General features: G+C 42.8%; 1 protein-coding gene across 9 annotated transcripts in view; it reads right to left on the bottom strand.

Moving 5' to 3' along the window:
- MTUS1 (microtubule associated scaffold protein 1) overlaps nucleotides 1–20,936 on the bottom strand; it is a 125,579-nt gene that overhangs the window by 74,016 nt on the left and 30,627 nt on the right. For 8 of the 9 annotated variants that reach the window (XM_074273883.1, XM_074273884.1, XM_074273886.1 and 5 more), the window contains 2 exons: nucleotides 9,868–12,048; nucleotides 5,016–5,211 (listed from right to left, as the gene is read on the bottom strand). In XM_074273883.1, coding sequence (XP_074129984.1) covers nucleotides 5,016–5,211; nucleotides 9,868–11,862 — 2,191 coding nt within the window. In that variant the 5' untranslated portion in view covers nucleotides 11,863–12,048. Of the gene's footprint in view, nucleotides 1–5,015; nucleotides 5,212–9,867; nucleotides 12,049–14,894; nucleotides 15,092–20,936 lie in introns of all 9 variants that reach the window. The other variant, XM_074273885.1, reaches the window with a different exon arrangement.

Raw genomic sequence — 20,936 nt, 5'->3', positions numbered from 1 at the left:
AGGGTTAGCCCCCCAACTCCTTCACAACCACCCAGCCATGAGAGAAGTATTTTCCTCTTACATGGGAAGAAGGATCTTGTTCCCAGTCCTGGGAATTCTAAAGGTTTATTCTAGGCACCAGCAGGTATAGACAGATCATTACCACGGCATGCTACAATGTTGTTCCTTACAGAGATTAACAGTTACAATGTGCTTTCCCATCACAACCCAGTCAAGGAGGTCCTGAAAGAGTGTTTCCATTTTATAGATAAAGAAACCAAAGCTTAGATGGAAAGCAATATACCCAAGTTCAAAAAGGGTACGGCAGATCCAGTTCTCTAAGTTACTGACTCAATTCCTTCCACTCCTCTCACAGCCCAAGAAGGTAGGAGGCTTTGGGGTGCCTACTGATCCCTCTCTGTTCCATCAGGACACTGCTGTACCCCACATTTCCCATCATTCCCTGTTCTGCTCTACAGTCCACACACTGGTGTGCCCACCCGCTTCTGTCTTACAATCTCTGCAGCAATCAGTTCCCAGCCTCTGGGGTCCAAGCAGGACCCAAGAGCCAAGCCAGAGCAGCCCTTTCCCTGAGGGTGGCCACTTCCAAAGAATGCCTGTCTCACACAGGGAGACACCACATATTCCAATGCTGAGATGACACCAAAAATCTCTCCAGCACTTCTACCTGGCCACGTTCTCTGCTCAAAACCCCTCAATGAATATCCTTCCTGTCTCCCAAGACAAGATAAAACTCTTCCATGTGACATTCAAGGATGCCGACAATCCGAAACCATGTTGCCATGGAAGTCTCTTCTCTCTCTGATGATTCTCAACCCTCAGAATGAGTGGTGTCAGTCAGCCTTGTAGGACCCCCGACTGTACTATTGGGACTCAGTTTCTCCTCTTGTCTGCTGGATTTATAAGAGCTTATATATCCAGCTCTAAAGCCAACTTCACGAGGCTTCCTTCAATTCCCTGAGTGAGTTCCCTAGGTGATACAGTGGATAAAACATTGGGTCTTAAGTCAAAAAGAAATGAGTTCAAATCCAGCCTCTGTCACTTACTTATTTGTGTGACTCTGGGATTGATCATAATCTCTTCCTTAATTTCATCATATATAAAATGGAGATAATAAACAGCACTTACTATTCAGAGATCCAATGAGATCATATTTGTAAGGCACTAAGCACAGTGCCTGGAACATAGTAAGCACTTAATGAATGCTTATCTTCTTCTCTTGCTCCCAGTACATTTAAGTGGAGTTCTGCCTACTGTAAGTACTAGCTACTGAGTACAATGGAGTACTGCCTACTACAGTGGTCCTCAAACTTTTTAAATAGGGGCCAGTTCACTGCCCCTCAGACTGTGGGAGGCCGGACTATAGTAAAAACAAAAGCTCACACTCTGTCTCCGCCCTTTAGCCCATTTGCCATAACCCAGAGGGCCACAGAAACGTCCTCAGCCGCATCTGGCCTGCGGGCCATAGTTTGAGAACCGCTGGCTTACTGTCTACTCATAGATTCCTAAATTTCTTTCTTTCTTTTTTTTTCCTGAGGCTGGGGTTAAGTGACTTGCCCAGGGTCACACAGCTAGGAAGTGTTAAGTGTCTGAGACCAGATTTGAACAGGGGTCCTCCTGAATTCAAGGCTGGTGCTCTATCCACTGCACCACCTAGCTGCCCCTAGATTCCTAAATTTCATTTTTCTAGAAGTACTTAAGCCCAAGGTAGTCACTACTATTAATAATAATAACAGTAATAGCACTTATATAGAACTTTTACAAAGGTTTACAAGTCACTTTGTAAATAACTCATTTGATTCTCCAAAGAGCTCTTATTAACTTCATTTTACAGATGAGGAAACTGAGGTAGACAGGTGTCAGTCCAGGGTCACACACATTTGAGACTGGACTTAAAATTAGGTCTTTCTGCCTCCAGGCCCAGCACCTAGCTACAGATCAGTCAATGAATCCTGGCCAATTGATTGGTACATAAACACTCCCCCAATTCCTCAGAGCTTCCTGTAGAGACTTAAAAGAAGCTTAAAGCTGGACTTCTCTAAGGACTACGTGACCATCATCCATGCTGAGTGTTCCTTCAGCCTCCACCCAAATATGTCAAAGCCATCCCTACACACACACACACACACACACACACACACACACACACACACACACACACACATACACACACACACTCTCTCTCTCTCTCTCTCTCTCTCTCTCTCTCTCTCTCTCTCTCTCTCTCTCTCTCTCTCTCTCTCCCTCTCTCCCTCTCTCTCTCATGTATATAGTCTTTTACACATTTCTAAAGTGCTCTCTCACAATTGAGTGAGGCAGGTCCGTGCTAAGATTAATGCCATAGAGCCCGATTTTATGGAGACAGATGCTGAGGCCCAGAGAGGGGAGAGGATATAGTCTGACCTGGCTCATTACCACAGCTGATCATTTTATGAATTAAAAGAGCCTATAAAAGAGCCTGCAAGCCACAGAACACTACAGCATGGAGACCAGACCTATGGGCCCTCCTGAGGTTCCCAACCTTGAAGGAAAACATTGGCGATATGAATCACCCCTCATCATCCCTCCAGGACATATACTTGGGAGGGCCACCAGATTATAGAAATAACCTTGGAGGCCACTGAATTAAACCCCTCCCTCACTTTTCAGATAAGGAAACTGAAGAAAGATTAAGTAACTTGCTCGGGATTTGAATTCAGATCCTCCGAGATTAGAAACCAAATCCTTATCAACTACTCTACAAAGCCTGTCACTGGAGTAAAGCTTCATGGGAGTCACTCTTCCTCTGAAGGAAGCCTTGGGCACTAGGCCTGTAAACAGCTAAATGAGGCTTCCAGAAACAAAAATGCAACACCCCTCCTCCCAAACGCACACATAAATACACTGGCCAAGCTTCTGCAGAGCTAACTGAGGCATTTCCTGTGGCACTATCTCTGAAAGAGACGGAGGCAAGCACGAAGGTGCCATGAACATTTTTAAAGGCATCTAAGACAAGACACAAGCCAGATTTCGAACTAGGCTTTGAAAGGGCCCTCAGGCTCCTCCCCATTCTGTCCTCTGGACAGAGAAGCCAGTCTTTATATACAGAAGCCGAGCTGCTCAAGGCTGGTGTCCAGTTCAGTCCCATGAAGGAATTGATAGAAAGAGAAGAATCTGCTGGCAGAATTCCTGCTGCTTCCCTTGGAGCTTCCTCAAGAAGAGTGAGGAGGAAGGGGAGAAGGGGAGGATGAGGAAGGGAGAAGAGAGGAAGGGGGAGGGGAAGGAGAAGGGCCACCCAGCTAATGTCCATTAGGTTTCACTTTCCCACCAAAAAAGCCCTCTTGTATGTGCCTACTGGATACTTGAATGACCCTGCTTTCTTAATTCTAGTGACCAGCCTCTCTCCATTCTGGCAAAGGTTCTGACTAAAACCATCCTAATGATTTTTTTAAGGCAGTAAATCTTGCACAGGATCATACAGTTAGTAAGTATCTAAGGTTGGATTTAAACTCACATCCTCCTGATTCAGGACTGGTGTTCTATTCTCTGTACTACCTAGCTGCCCCTCCTAGATGAGCATATAAGAAATACTATCTGAAGTAAGTCAGTGAAATTCAGAAGGAAGATTCTAGGGGCAGGTCCTCCTGACTTCAGGGCTTTATCTTACAAAAAAGATTCTTGAAAATAGTTTTTAGTATTTTGAGTGAAGTGAAAGATGAAGTCATTTGCAGTGATAGCTAGAGGCAATGGCGGCCTTAATATTCTATCTGTAACTAAATAATGTAAATCATTTATATCTTTGTGTTACCATTGATCACACCCACTGTCAAATTATATAGTCAGTGAATTTAATGTCAAATTAATCACAGGAGATTAGGAGTTTTGCTATATAGATAAATATGCTTTCTAATGTTAATGGGAAAAGAGAGTTTTTTCCAAGTTTATTAAATAATACATAATTAACTGGTGCAAAGACTTTAAATTAGTTGGTTAATTAATAAGCAATATTGTGACTACAGCTATTCATGAGGAATATACAAAGATAGTCCTGGATTACCCTGGATCTCTGATTAGAATGAACATGGTATCATGCTGATAAGTAGGCTGAGAGGCGTCCTACAAGTGAGATTGGTTGACCTTATAAACCTTGCTACAGGAAAAGCTAAAACCCTCTCCAATGGAAGCTCTTAGGAGGGCTGGGAACTTTTATAAGTTTGAGGTGCAGAGAAGAAAAAAAGCCTCTGGGATTTGATTGATTTTCTTCTTTCATCATATTTGTTTTTCTCATCATTCAGAGAAAGTAACCTTCAGAGAGAAAGTTGCCAAAGTCCCCTTCTACTAACCCCTGTCTCTCCTTGTCTTTGGGACCTCTGTTACTGTTTATATAAAATGGGAAAAGTAGTCAAGCTTGATACTGGCATAGCCTCAGGCACTGCACCTGCTATTCTGCAATCACTGCCCATTTCTTACTTGGACTTTTAATACTAAAGCAATATAGAAGGGAGGCAGGCAGGCCCCTAGCAGGTAGTTCTCAGAACCTGACCTCAGAGATCTTCAATTTGAATCGGGATTCTAGAACCAGGGGTTGTACCCCAACAAGCAGATTCGAAAGGCTGGGTCTTCCTGGGCATTGATTCACACCCCAATAGGCCATAAGGAAGGGCCATATCCCAGGAAATAGCCAAGAACCTGGGTCAGATCATCAGGCCTAGGCCTTTGCTTTTGAGAGGCCATATGGAGCCACAGATAAGGGCTGGCTTTGAAGTCAGGAAGTCCTGGGTTCAAGACCCCTGATGCATTTTGGCTATGTGACCTGGGCATAAGATTTAACCACTTAGTTCTCACAGAGATACTAAGATAAGAAATTACAGGGGGGCTGTGACAGTGGAGAAAGATGGACAAGATCCCAGGTAGTAGCCCAAAATAGAGAAAGGACTTGGCTGGCATTTCCCAGGTTTGCCAGAACAGCTGAGACTGGACACAGAGCCACCTCAGGTCACCAATGGCCCCAGACACCCAGGGGCACCGATTCTTACCAGAACTGGAGACACGCTTGGCTCTCTGGGAGGATAAAGCTTGCTCGGGGTAGAAATTCCTGGGCTCGGTGCTTCGCTTCCGACAGGAAACTGAAGGCCACACTTTCATTTTGGGAACAGGTATTTTACTCAATCCCAAGGGGTCATGCTTAGACCCATTTCTGTCTATCACGGGTGGCAATTTCTGTGTGGAAGCCTGTGGGAAAAGAGAAAATGTTTAATCTCCATAACTGGGCTGATCTTCCTTTGTTTCTTAGCAGTAAAAACCTAAAAGTAAAAAGTAAAGGGAATCTGGATTCAAATCCTGTCCCTAACTATTTCCTGAAGCCTTGGAGAAATCACTGAGGTTCTCCCAAACTCAATTTCCTCCTATTGAGAAACTTGAAAGTTAGGACAAGGCAATATCACCTTCTTCACCTCTCAGTCCCAGGAGACAATGGCAAGAACCATTAGCTCTGCAGGGCAAAGCTGCTTTGCTGTCCTCAATCACAATCTGGAACCCTCTGGGAGAAATACTGGAGGGGGGAATAGGTAGTGGCTTGTAGCCATGGGCTCTGGGAAGAACCTCCTACAGCAATGACTCTACCAGACCACCAAGGGCCAGGTTGACCACCGACACATAATGGGCAAGCCTGCAGGTAGCTGACCCAGAAGCAACTGATCCCAAACTCCCTCAAAGCCAACACTTCTCTTCAAAGGAGGGGCCAATTTAGCCCTTAATATTCCAGAGGAGGACCAGGAAACTAGTGGAGCTCTTCTGTTGGAAACAAAAACAAAAACAGCCAAACCATCTCATAAATGGAAATTTGGGTTTTTTATTTAAAACAATCTAGCCGCTGCCTCCTCCTGCAACTAACAGATGTTGCCCCAATTGAAGGAATAGTCCAAATGCCATGCTCTGTATCTGACTTACTGTCCAACATAAACACCTCTAGGGTTTGATCAGATGAGGGAGCATAGTGATTAAGTACCAGGCTTAGAATCAAGAAGACTTAGATTCAAATCCTGCCTCAGACATTTACTAGCTGTGGGAAACCAGCCATGTCACTTAATTGCTTTGTGACTCAAGTTTTCTCATTTGAAAAATGAAAAAGCTGGACTCAATATGAACATTTAATGTTCCTCAAGAAGGATCAGACAAGTCCTAGCTCTCCTACTCAAGTTTAACCCAAGCGTTGCCCAGTGTACTCCATGTACCCAGCAATAATGACTCAGGCTGAGATAAGAATGCAATGAGAGAAAGGGCTTGGCCCCCACCATCCAGCCTCAGGCTAAGCAGCAAAGTCAATACCCCTCTCCCAAGAGAATCTAGTCTCAATTGAGATATTTGAAAATATAGGAAAGAAGGGTGGGTCATTTCTCAAGTAAATGCTGACTGAGGGAGATGGGGAGAAGCATCAGTAGTCAAAGGATGAGATCTTCCCACTTCATATTCAGGACCATACCAACCCCAAGTTTCTGGATACCCATTCTTCATATGGCCACCAAATGATGGAGTCCCACTCTCCCCTCCATAAAATTGCTTAAACTTATACACAAGGTCTCCCTCACAAGCTCAGGCTATAACCCCTGAATGACAAAGCTTCCCATCCAAGCAGAACAAAGTTAATTCTTCTTCCAGGGATAGGTCTTTCCATACTTAAAAAGATAACAGCCATGTCCCCCCATCTTCCAATTAACTCTCATTATAGCCTAGTCTTGAGACCCCTTATCATATACTGACCACCCTTTGTCCTCTAGACATTTTAAAGGTTGTCGGCATTATTCCTAAAATGAAGAATCTGGATTTGAACATGATCCACTAGAGTTTGAATGAGTCACAGGTCAGTGAATGGAACCAATATTCCATAGCACTTTTTTTTTCACCCCAAGATAACTGAGGTTAAGTGACTTGCCCAGGGTCACACAGCTAGGAAGTTAAGTGTCTGAGGCCACATTTGAACTCAGATCCTCCTGACTTCAGAGCTGATGCTCTATCCATGGTACCATCTAGCTGCCCCTCCATAGCATGCTTAATGGCCAAATACTTGCATTTTTTCCCTTGCATAGCTGCTTTATGTCGAATCAACAGTCCCCACAGATTCCCAGATACACTGTTCCCTGGCCATATCCTGCCTCCATCCTGCAGTTGATTTTGTAAATGCAAATTTAGGATGTTATATTTATCTTGATCAAATTTCATCTTATTAGATTTAATCCATCATCCTAGGCAGTTGATGTCTTTTGAGATTTTACTTCTCATATCTAACATGCTAATAATCCCTTCCAGGTTTGTGTCATTAGCAAATCTGATTAGCAAATCCATCTCTGCCTTCATTGGAATCATTGATCAAAGTGTTAAGCTTTCAGCCTGCACCAGAGACCTCCCATAAAGCTGACATCCACCAGTTAGTGACCAAACACTGGGTCTGCTCCCTGGATGACCTCCTGATGCTCTGTTAACCCAGATGGCCATTCTGCTGCCGGCCCCCAGCTGAAGCCTTTTTATCTTGGCAGAACCTAAGGCCATATATACTAAGGATCAAGGCTCACCTTCCACCTCACTGAGTTTCTCCAAAGTTTTCCCTTTCAAGTAACCCTATGACTACCTCAGAAATCTCCAAACTAAGGTCATCATTGTAACAGATCAATGTTTAGAAGGGTCACCAGTCTGTTAGGTGAAGAGAATCTTTTAAACTGAAAAAAGAAGATAAGGAATGAAGGCAAGGGTATGAAGCAAAGGTAAACAAGAAGAGCAACCCAGGCGAGCAGAACAAAGAAGGCAAAGGCATGGAGACGAGATGGGAGGTTGTGGAAGAGAAACAGTGAGAAGGCCAGTTTGGATAGACCATAAAAGAAGGAGAGCAATACAGGAGACTTGGATGATAAATTTGTGAAGGGCCTTTATGACAAAACACCAGTTTATATTTCTTTCCAGAAGCAGAAATTCAATCTCCATTTATTAAGCACTTACTGTATGCATGGCTGATCACTGCGGATACACTAAAGGGAGAATCCTGGCCCCGAGTCAAGGTACTCACATATAACAGAGCAACAATTAGGATATGCAAGCTACAGACCAGATAAATCGGGGACAATTAACAGAAAGAAGTCCCTAGAATCAGAAAGGGTTGGGGGAGACTTCCAGCAGCAGTTGGGACTTTAGGTAGAATTGAAATAAAGGTCAGTAGTGGAGGAAGGAGAGCATTCTGGGCTTCAGGGATAGCTAGAGAGAATGCCCAAAGGAAGAAATATAGGGTTGTATTCATGGAACCTCCAGGAAGTCGGAGGCCCTGCTTGGGAGAGGGCATGTCGGGAAGTGAGATATAAGATTGGAAAGGAAGGAGAGGGTAGGTGATGAAAGAATGCCATACTAAATATTCTGTATTTGCTAGGCTATAGGGACCCACTGAAGGTTGCTTAGTCACTGGGGAGGCAGAGGTGACATGGTCAGAGCTCTGCTTTAGGAAAATGGAAGATAGAATGGAGTCGGGAGATATGACAAAACAGGAGGTTTAGAAGAATCATGGAAACAGGCAATTTTGGAGAGGACCCACAAAGATAATAAATTCTGTTTGGAACTTAGAGTCAGGAAGACCCAAGTTTCAATTCCACCTCAGACATTTACTAGCCATGTGAGCCTGAGTAAGTCATTTAAACCCTGTTCACCTCAGTTTTAAATGTAAAATGGGGAGAAAAATATTATCTGCTTTCCAGGATGTGGTTACATATATTAAAACTTGCTCTTATGGTTATTCTTCATGTTCTTGAAGTCCCTCAAAACATGTGAGCTTTAATCATGATGCAGAGGCTAAGGTCCCCAGTCTCAGACAAGATCTCCTCAGCTCATCCCTGTAGCTCACACGGGAAGAGACTTCTCTGGCTACTGAATCCTTCAGGATGTTCGCACAACTCATGTCAATTTACAAGCAAATTACATTCTACCTGCTCTTGCCGCTGAGCGTGAGACTTAAGCAGACAGCTATGAATGGGTGCTAAGTGCTAGCAGATCAATCTCCTCTGAGCTCTTTCCCTCTCTTGGAACCCATTGGTCTCTTCCAGTCCCACAATCCCACACTTCTGGGGCCCAAATGAAAATGCCAGCCAAGCTCAGCAGTCTACAGGAGGGAGGTGGGGAGGAACGACCCAAAAGCTGCAAGAACAAAGCCCACAGCTTTCATTAACAACCTCCTCCATGGCTACAGCTCATCCAAGTTTGCAAAGAACATATATGTATTAATATTACAACCCCCCATTTTAAAGATGAGAAAAACTGAGCCCTGAGAAGGTAGGTAATGGGATTGCCTACAATCACCTAGCAAGTAATAGGTAGGGGACAGAGAATATGAATTCAGGTTCACATCCAGCATTTTACTGACTGGCTGACAGAATTATTAAGAACCTTCAACACAAATCCCCCTCCATTTATATATTTGTTTGTATATTTATAGTCTTTTTTTTTTAATTTCTTCAACATTAACCTTTGCAAAACCTTGTGTTCCAATTTCCCCCCTTCCCTCACCCCCCCTCCCCTAGATGGCAAGTAGTCTAACATATGTTAAAAATGGCAGAAATATATATTAAATCCACTATATGCCTATATATGTATACAATTATCTTGCTGCACAAGAAAAATCAAATCACATCAGAAAAAAAATGAGAAAGAAAACAAAATGCAAGCCAACAACAACAACAAAAAGTGAAAATGCTGTGTGGGGATCCACACTCGGTTCCCACGGTCCTCTCTCTGAATCTCCCTCCATTTAGAAACCACGCCATCTTCCCAACTGTGGGTATGCCTCCAGTGACTTTTGAGCCACTTCCCAGATTCCCTCAAACCACTCTCCTTGAACCAGACCCAAGGAGTACTTACCAGGGCAGGACTGCAGGCCGGCGGAGGCATTACCAGCTCTCTCTGCCCTTCCTGGGTGCCCAGGGGCACTCCCACACCTCTGTCCTTACTCTTCCGCCTCTCAGTGTGAGCTCCATCAGAGGTAGGAGCTCGAGGCCCTTGTTGAGTCGATTCTGCCGTTTTCACAGGGGCATCTGGGGCATCTGCGCCCTTGTGGGGCCCCATGGCTCCAGCCCCAGACCCAGGCAGGCGCCCTGCCCTGGACAGACTGGCTCGGGGGACGCCTCCTGCGTGGTGTGCTCTCAGCTTCTGGGCTGCTCTTGGAGTCTCGTGGGAAGCGCTTTTGGAATGAGTTGTGACATGTATGACCTGGCTGGTAATGAGCTTAAGGAGGTGCTGCCTGTGGCTCTTCCCCGTGAGGACCTCTGCCTTGGCAGTGGCCTTGCTCTCAGCTCTCCTTGGCGCGCTGTTCAAGGGAGATTCCGCCACTGGGGGCCCAGGAGGCAGTCTGGGATCCGTCGCAGCAGCCGCCGGCTCTCGGGGCTGCAGCACGGCTCGAGAGATAACTTTGGCTTTGACGTTCTTGAAGTTCGGCCTGGGAAAGCTGATTTTCTCCATTTTGTGGAGGCCGTTTCCTGCTGCTACTGCTGACTTGGGGGCTGGTTTTCCCAGGACTTTGCCGAGAGTGGGCTTTAGTGTCTTTATGGGGGCCAGTTTCCTGTTGGGAAGCTTGACCAGCTCTAGAGTATTTTTTTCTATTTCAGAAGGTTTCTCCTTTGCTTTATCCGGAAGCAAGATGGAAAAAGTCTCATTGGGGCACTCCAAGATAATTGATGGGGGATAACTAGCATCATTGGGGCTGGAAATGCTATCTGCCATTTCCCACCCTGACCCACACGATGGAGCTGCTTCCCAGCCCGGTGAAAGACTCCCTGCTACTGGGGCTGCCGCAGGATGATTTATGACTCCTAGATTGCTGTCAGGAGAAGCCATCTCATTCAGTGGCTCTCCCGGCTGGTGCCCCTGTTCTTCGGGGTCACTGAAGGGTGGTCTGTCCACAGGACATTCAGCCTCCACGGAGCACTCTGATGGGGTACACAAAGTCTGCAAAGTGGGCTCACCATTCGGTTGGTCTTTATATAAGCCAAAATCCTTTTCCGTTAGAGATGTATACAAACCATTAAGACCTTCCAAACCTGGCTCCGGGGATTGGACCTCCTCTGCTTTGGCTATTTCCTGTTGGAAACCATTGGTGAGAGCCCCAAGGAGCTTCTCTGGGGAGTGTGGGCTTTCAGCATCAGCAGTGGCGTCTGTCTGCATGGCCGTGTCTGATATAACCAGGTACGTGGTGTTGGAGAGCTCGGAAGGCTCCTGGGAAGCGGTCTCCAGGGGGATCCCCGAGCCCCCATCAGCCGAGTTCTTGTTTGCCACACAGATCTCAGAAGAAAAGGCAGGAGTCATCATAGGCTGGCCAGGTTGGGGCAGGCTTCTCGGGGTATCTGACATTTCCAGGGTACCCGGGCCCTCACCCTTCATTTGCCACCCTTCTTCCAGGTTGAGTAAAGCATGGCCCATCGTCCCATTAGAATCTCCACAGTCATATCTCCACTCTCCAGGCACGGAGGGCTGAACCCTCTGGGCTTGGGCAGCACAAGGCTGGGCACTGTTATACTGGTATTCTGGCTCCAACAGGCCCATCTTGTCGCTCCCCCAGGACCCTCCTGGAGCCTCGCCACGTATCACTGACAGAGACTGTGCCTCCCGATAGATGTCCTCATCCCCAGCAAGCACTTTGGCACATGAACTGGTTAAGGAAATCCCTTCCCCATCAGCCCCCAGCGTGTGCAAACAGGCTTCCTGAGCGTTCTGTGTGCCGAGGTGGGGAGCCGAGTCCCAGCGTGCGTGAATGAAGGCTGATGGTCCTTCAAGTGCCAACTCATTCCCACATTTATCTCCTTGAAATAAGGAAAGCTGTGAGCCTTCTTGTGCTTCCTCTTCTGAATTCTGATTGTTCATTCTGGATTAACCTTTTCAGTTGGTTTAATACAAAGCCCCTCCAGATGGAAGATGAAGAAAAGTCAGCGCCTTAAATCACTTAAAATCCAACTTGTCTCCCGTTCAGTGAGAAGGCTTCGGTCCCAAGACGTGCCGGCCATGGTTCTTTGTCTGACATTCACCAGGAAGGGAAACACACCTTGTTTCCTAAAATAAATAAAGAAACCTCAGTGTAAATTAAATGTCTGAGAATTACTCATCTTCGCTTGACAATGCTTGCCCATTGAAGATTCATGCTTGGAAACAAAAACTCACTCACCTAGGAGTTTATTATCAAGTTTCTAACCCACACCCTTTCCAGGGTCCCCTCCCTACTATGGGGACCAGGAGCAGGAGGAGATAGGGACTAGGACCCGGGACACCCTGTCTCTGCCCCAACTGCCCTTTCTGCTCTGAGAGCCCCTGGGAACAAGCCTGAGCACAAGCACTCCCCCCAAGCACAGTCAAGGTTCATCCTCCAACCTGAAACCAGGAAAATGGAAGGCATGTATACTTGGGGAATAGACAGAGAGAAAAACAGAAGTCCTTCTACATCTGAGCTGAGCTAGGTCAAGACACCAAGAGCCAGACTTACATTCCATTCTCATGTCATGGAAGTTAATGATGAGGGGCCGGCATATTCCAGACACAGATTCTGTTAAGTCCTCAACCCTACCCAATCCTCTCCCATTGTCAGAATCCCACTAATGAAATTCCTAATGGAAGTCCAACCACAGAGAAAGAATTTGAAACACAGAGTTGTACAAGCTTGAGAAAAAACCGTCAATAAATAAATGCTCTTGCTATGTTCACTTCTTTTTTCTATCTTTTTATCTCTCCCATGGTTTTTCCCTTTTGCTCTGATTTTTCTCTCCCAATATAATTCATAAAACAATGTGTATTAAAAATAAACTAAACTAAACAAATAATAAAGAAATGGATAGATGAATGGATGGATGGATGGATGGATGGATGGATAGATAGACAGGTAGATAAATAAATGTCAAATATGGCTGAAACTCAACCACACACAGAGTGTGGCTACCAAAAAAAAGACTTTTGAAAGGTCCCCAAGACAAGGCAACTCAAGAAATTAAGTCAAAGACATTCAGGAAATGCTGTAGCTCCCAGCTGCCATGAAGATCCAAGACAAACTCTTTTAAGGCTGGCACTTGACTAAAAATCCTATCTAAGTCCAGGCTGGCTCTGGCCTACACCCAGCTGGCTGGCTTCCACCTCAGGATATCCCACTGTACTCCATATCAGTCAAGGAGTGGATCCTCTTCTCCCCCATACCTAGCTCTCCCTGGCACAGCTCAGGTAACCTTTCCTTCCCAGAGGATCTCCCCCACTGCCTCGTCCTAGAGCTTGTAGTCCCTTCCTTTGTTTTATCCCTTCTATATTCACCGTGTGATACCCCACTCTGTCCACTCTGAGGGCCGAGAGGCCTGCTGTTCACTCTGGAGTCCCTAGGGCCAGCTCGAAACCTCGTATAGACTGAGCAGACAACCCAGTACAGGTCTGCTGACAAGAATTCCGCTCTAAAAGCAAAGCCTCTCTGTAACTAGGCTAAGCTCTCCAGGAAGCCAGTGGAAGACACAAACCTCCCCTTCTGGGCTACTTCATTTCCAGGCCAGCCCCGGGGAGCATGTGGGTATCTATGGTTCACAGATCACTGAAAGCTAGGAGCTTAATCTCAACCTCTGGCCCATCAGTCTCCTGGACTGCCTAGTACATAAGGAAGTAACAGGCAGGCTCCAAGGAAGCTGGCCTCCTGACCCTCACCTGTGTGTGTCTCTTACCTGTCCACTCCTTCCCCTATCCCCCCTTACCCATCCAGTCCCATCACTTCAAGCTGGCCAGGGAATCTGTTTCTCTGTGCCATCATCAATACAGCCTGCATCAGGGAAAGCCCACCACAGAGTGGAAGGGCATGAGTGCCCACCCTGAATCCAAGCACACATTCAGAAATGTACTTTGTGTCCCAAGCACACTCAGCACTGCTCATGGATGCACTGTGAGTCCCCAGGGAAGCTATTGTGTTACTTATCTGATTGGCCTTCCCCTCACTCCCCACAAATGTACTATCTGGCCTGCAGAGCTCTGTTGCTGAGGATGTCAACCTAACACCTCCCTTAGATGGGTTTTGTAGAGCACACAGACTTCACTGCAGAACACAGCATGTTCCACACTACTTCTCAATCCTCCCAGAAGGCAACTTACAGAGCCAGTTAGGGGCAAGAACACCAGCCCTGGATTCAGCACCAGAGTTCCTGGATTCAAACCCCACCTCTAAGGTTTAGCAACTCATTTTAGCACCAAGATCTCTACTTCCTCACCTGTAAAATGAGGGGGTTACAAGGGTACGGCTCTAAATGCTTAGTTCAAATGATATTTTATTTTTCCAAATCCACATACAAATAGTTTTCAACATTCACCTTTATAAGACTTTGTGTTCCAAATTTTTTGCCAATTCCTCTCTTACTTCCCCTCTCTCTGATAAAGGTGAAATATGTACACTCCTTTTAAACATATTTCCATATTTATCATGTTGTACCCAAAAAATAAAAAACAGAACAAAAGGGAAAAAAATCATAAGAAAAAAAAAACTTTAAAAAAGGTGAATACTGTGCTTTGATCCATATTCAAAGGAGATAATTTTTGTAAAGCACTTTGTAAACTTTAAAATATTCTATAAACATTGGCTATTGTGATAGCTATAATATATTATATCTATTCCTATTTAATCTTCATAAAAACCTAAAAGATAGATGCTATCATTATCCCTATATTACATTTGGGCCTGAATCAGATAGAGATTAAGTGATTTTCCTGGGGTCACAGTGCTAATAATAGATGTCTCAGACTGAATTTGAATTTGGGTCTGGCTCTAGGTCCAGTACTCTACACCCTACTGGAACTTTCTCCTGCCCCTCTTAAGGGGCTATAAGTGAATAAATTTTAAGAAACATGAAGATTTGGGCAAGAATCTGAGGACTCAAGATCTCAGGTACCTCACTTATGTGTCTTCTTTCCAGTAAAGGATCAGGAGTACTCCAAAAGACAGAGGTCACTTTGGAAAACAAGCAGTCAGTGGTCTGTTCTTTCTCTGATCCCTGCCTTCAAGCACTGTCCATAAAGCAGGGCTGTGGGCCTCAGCACATTGCACCTCCCCCTCCTCTGCACTCCAGTTCATGAAAAAGTTTAAAAACTATTAAAAAGAAAAAATTAAAATCCCCCAATTAATTACTCAATTAAAAATACTGAAAAATCAAAGGAGAGATTTAATAAAATAGAAAGTTTAAAATAATTAAACTAATAAATAAGACTAGAAGCTATTTTTATGGGGGAATAAGCCTAATAAGACAGAGAAACCATTGGTTAATTTGATTTTTAAAAAAGAAACAAAATCAAAAGCTAAAAAAAGTGAATTCACCACCAATAAAAAGGGAAGGGAAAGTAATTATTAGGAAATATTTGCACAATTACATACCAATGAATCTGATAATTTAAGGAAATGGATGAATATTTACAAAAATATAAATTGCTCAAATTTACAGAAGAAGAAATACTTAAATAACCCTATCTTAAAAAAAGAAAGTCTTTATAATTGTTCTGTAAGAAATGACCAACAGGATGATTTCAGAAAGACCTGGAGAGATGTACATGAACTGATGCTGAGTGAAATGAGCAGAACCAGGAGATCATTATATAATTCAATAACAATACTATATGATGATCAATTCTAATGGACGAGGCCCTCTCCAACATGAGATGAAGCAAATCAGTTCCAATAGAGCAGTAATGAACTGAACCAGCTACACCCACAAAAGAATTCTGGGAGTTCACTATGAACCACTACAAAGAATTCCCAATCCCTATATTTTTGTCTGCCTACATTTTTTACCTCCTTCACAGGCTAATTGTACACTGTTTCAAAGTCCAATTCTTTTCGACAGCAAAATAACTGTTTTGACATGTATACATATATTATATTTAACTTATACTTTCACATATTTAACATATATTGGTTAACCTGCTATCTGGGGGAAGGGGTAGGGGGGAAGGAGGGGAAAAGTTGAAACAAAAGGCTTTGCAATTGTCAATGCTGGAAAATTACCTATGCATACAATTTTTGTAAAAATTAAAAAAAATTAAATTTAAAAAGAAAAAGAAAAGAAAAGAAAAGAAATTCCTCCTCAAGCCATCAATGAGCTCCCTAAGAAAAATCCCCAGAACTAGATGTAATTCACAAGTAAATTCTACCAAATATTTGAAGAGCAATTAATTCCAAATCTATATAATCTCTTTGGAAAAATAAACAAAAAAGGAGTTCTACTAAATTCCTTTTACAACACAGATATGGTACTGGTACCTGAATGAGGAAGAACAAAAACAGAGAAAGAAAACTAGAGACCCATTTTCCTAATGTATATTAATAAAACAATTTTAAATAAAAAACTTGCAAAATGATTACAACAGTAAATGACAAAGACCATACATCATGACTAGATGATATTTATACCAGGAATGCAGGGCTGGTTCAATATTAGAAAAACTAATCAGCATAAGTGACCATATCAATAACAAAAGCCACAAAAATTATGATTACCTCAATAGATACAGGAAAAAATTTGACAAAATATAACACTCATTTTTATTTAAAAAAAAAAAACTGCAAAGCATATAAATAAAGCTTTCCTTAGTATTAAAAGTAATATCTTTCTAAAACCATCATTAAGCATTAACTGTAATGGGGATAAGCTAAAAACCTCCCCAATAAGATCAGGGATGAAACAAGGATGCCCATTATCACCATTACTTAATATTGTACTGGAAGTGCTAGCTACAGCAATAAGAAATTGAAGAAATTAAAACAGACAATAAGGAAACAATGCAGACAACATGATATTCTTAGAGAATCAACTAAAAAAAAGTAATTAAAATAACTAACTTTAGCAAAGCTAATAAATATAAAATAAACTGACAAAACATCGGTATTTCTATATTTTACCAACAAAGCCTACCAACAAAAGATAAAAAAAGAAATTTCATTTAAAATAATTGCAAACAATATTAAATATTTGGGAGCCTGCCTGCCAAGACAAACCAAAGAACTATATGACCACAATTTAAAACACTTTTTACGCAAATAAAGTTAGATTTAAATAACTGGAAAAATATAGATTGTTCATGGATAGGTCAAGCCAACATTATAAAAAGACAATTCTCAATTTTCTAATTCAGTGCCACACCAAACTAATAAAGAATTATTTTATAGAGCTGGAAAAATAATAATAAAATTAATCTGGAAGAATAAAAGGTCAAGAATAGCAAGAGAATGAATAAAAAATGTGAAAAGGGCATCTTGTGCATATGAAGTTTCAAACTGTATTTTCAAGCAGTTATAATCAAAATAATCTTGTATTGGCAAAGAAATAAAATGGTGGATAAGTGGAATTGATTCAGAACACAATACACAGCAGTAAATGACTATAGTAAATCAGTATTTGATAAACCCAAAGATCCCATCTTTTGGGACAAAAATGTACTATTTCACAAAAAATACTGGAAAAACTGGAAAGTAGCCATAGATCAACATATTACACCACATTTCAGGATAAGGTCAAAATTCATACATATTTTAGACATAGAGAGTGTTATCACAGAAAGTTAGGGGAGAATGGAATATTTTACTTATTAGAATTGTAGATAAGGGAAGAATTTATGACCAACAAGAGACAAGGAGGATTATGGGATTTTTAAAAATGGACATTAAATCAAATTTAAAAGGTCTAGTACAAACAAAACCAATGCAGCCAAAATTAGAAAAAAAGCAGGCGTCTGAGACAATGGCAGAATAAAGGCAGAAATTTGTTCATTTCCCCCCCAAACTGCTCCAAATATCCTTAAATAATGTCTAATCAAATTTTAGAGCATCAAAACACCCAAAAAAGACAGAATAGAACATTTTTCAGCCAAAGGCAATTTAGCTCAGGAGAAAAGGTGAGTGACATCAGTGACATCTAGCACGCAGTCCTGGTGCAGGGTGCACTGCACACCCCACACCCAGTTCCAGCCTGGCCCAGCCAACCTGTGAATCAGTGGCAGTCTTGGTGACTTCCTTTCGGCCCAGAGATACCAAAGAGGACCTAGAAGGTCAGCAGAAAAGGTTTGTGGAACCAGAGCAGGAACCTACTGGGCAACCCCTACACAGGCCTGGACCCCAGCTCCAGCTGGACCTCAAGCATCAGTGAGGTGGGATCTCTGAATCAGCAGCAGTGCCGGAAGCTTCTTGACCTCTCAGCCTGGGGACATCAGGGAGGCCTCAAAGACAGTGGAGAGGGTCTGTGCCAACAGAATGAGAAGCTAGTAGGCAGTTCCAGTGTAGTCTGGTCAGCAGAGCCCCAGTCCAAGCTAGCACCCTAGATCTTAACAGCTACAGTGGGGTGGGGACACATCTAACATCTCCAGAACATAAAAGAATACTTGAAGTCAGATTCCTAGGAAATGATGTTGAGTGAAGGGAATAGAAACAGGAGAATATTGTACACAGCAACAAGATTATATGATGATCGCTTCTGATTCAGGCCAGTTCTGATGGTCTTGTGATGGAGAGAGCCATTTGTAGCCAGAGAGAGGACTGTGGGACCTGAGTGTGGACCACAGCATAGTATTTTCACTTTTTGTGTTGTTATTTTCTTGCATTTTGTTTTCTTTCTTATTTTTTCTCTTTTTAATCAGATTTTTATTGTGCAGCATGACAATTGTGAAAATATGTGTTGTAGAATTGCAGATGTTTAACATGTTGCACTGCTTGCTGTGGAGAGGAGGGAGGGAAAAAATTTGGAACACAAGGTTTTACAACAGTGAATGTTGAAAATTATCTGTATTTGTGATGAAAAAAGCCTTAATAAAAAATTATCTATGCATATGTTGTGAAAAGAGAAACCTTTAAAATTAAATACTTTTTGAAAAATAAAATAAAATTTAGTGATTGCCCCTCAATTAAGGAATAGCTGAACAAGTTGTGGAATATGATTGTGATGAAATACTATTTATCATAAAAAATGATGAGAAGGATGGCTTCAGAAGAACTCAGGAAGACCTACATGAACTGACACAAAGTAAAGTAAACAGAACCAAAACACTGTGCACACACAGTAGCAGCAATATTATACAATGAAAAACTGAGTTACTTAGCTATTCTCAGCAATACAATGATCAAAGACAATTCCAAAGGATCCATGATGAAAAATGCTAACACCTCTAAAGAAAGAATCACTAGAGTCTGAATACAGATTGAAGCATGATATTTTCATTTTATTTTTCTTGCTTTTTTTTGCGACATAGCTAATATTGAAATATGCTTTGCATAATTTCACATGTGTAATTAATATTTCATTTCTTGTTTTTCTGGTGGGAAAGGGAAGGGTAAGAAGGAAGGAGAAAATTCAGAATTCTTATTTTTTAAAAAATGAATGTTCAAACACACACACACACACACACACACACACACACACACACACACACACACAAATCAAACTCCTGTCTCTAGCCTTACTCAGAAATCCTTTTTGGCTTCCTGATAACCCTCATGGAAACTGAACATATCCTTCCTCACTCCAGCTAGGACACAACCATCCCTGACAGGGTTACTTTTGAGTCTTCACTTGGAGGGGACAAAGTCAAGCTGTTCTTTCTCAGTCTGGCAGCCAGCTGCCAGCCTCCCCAACATCTAGGCCACATCAACTTTGAGAGACAACCTCAGAGACCAATCAGTGAAAGCTTAAAACCCAACATGGCCCCGGGCAGTCAGCCTGGAACCTCCCCCCAACCGGTCCACACCACACCATACCACACCACCCTCATTTCACAACTCCACCTCAAGCCCGATGCCCACACTCTGAGCTACCATAACCTGTCCTGGGGCAAACAGAACAGGTTGACCTAGCTGGGGAGATCAGGATGCCTTCTACCCCCCAAGAAACAAATCCAAATGAGTCTGCCTCCTTTCCGATTTCCTAAAGCCCTAATTATTTGCCATCATGTGACTCAGGAGAAAACAAAGCATCAGAAAGAGTTTAATGTGTTTTAAAAGGTTGGCAATGGTGATGAGCCACTTAGTAGGGACTTTTAATAATTCAGAAAGCAGATGCAGACTTGAAATAATGACCATTTACAAGTTCTTACTATCCTTGCTGTTGGGTTCAGGGATTAACTCTACAAACCCTAGTTTTGCGTTGATTCCCATTGAACCCTTCCTAGGTACACTCCCAAACCAGAAGTTCTCACTATTGGACCATGAGCTTCACAATCGCAAAGACTACTATTGACTTTCTTTGAATTCCTGGTGTTTAGGACAGTGTCTGCCTTAAAAACACTTGGTGACTTGACTTGATTCCAAGATGGCAGGTGGCCCTCCCAAGTCATTGAGATTCGCTGACTTCTCTCAGCAAAAACTGGAAAAGGCAAAGGCCTTAATCCTTATGGCTAAAACACCTTCAAGGTAATAATATGACCCTCTGAACGAGGTCAATGTTTCAAGCCCACAAGCTGACGTGTTCAGAGGATCTTAGATCTCCAGCCAACAGTCCTGAAAGGTCACCCTGAACGGCCAGTCTTCTCATTATAGAGAGTAGTTCCAGAGAAGTTAAGGCCAAGATTTGAACTCAAGTCCCACATCTTCTCTTAAAACCTTGGAAGCAAAAGGAGATCTCCCAACTCTGGGTTTCCACTAGAAACAAAAGATTGATATTCAAGTCTCTGTGACAAAATGAAAAGGATCCTTGGTATTAATAACAATAATAGCAATGATTAACAATAATAGTAATAGACACATATGGCACCAGGAAAATTTTAAAGTTCCTTGCACATCTCATTTAAATCTCATAGTATCCCCCTGAGGATGTGCTCCCCACTTGGGATATAGACCCAGACCTATGGTTTCATGGGCTTATGAAAGTCCCAGGTGAACACACTCCTTTGACCAAGACACAGTCTTAAAGCACTGGCTGGGGTATGGAGAGAATTTGCACAGAGTCACATAGAAAGTT

Source organism: Sminthopsis crassicaudata, chromosome 6 (genome assembly GCF_048593235.1).
Source record: "Sminthopsis crassicaudata isolate SCR6 chromosome 6, ASM4859323v1, whole genome shotgun sequence".
In the NCBI taxonomy this organism is placed as follows: domain Eukaryota; kingdom Metazoa; phylum Chordata; class Mammalia; order Dasyuromorphia; family Dasyuridae; genus Sminthopsis; species Sminthopsis crassicaudata.
This window is presented reverse-complemented; position numbering and strand designations above follow the sequence as displayed.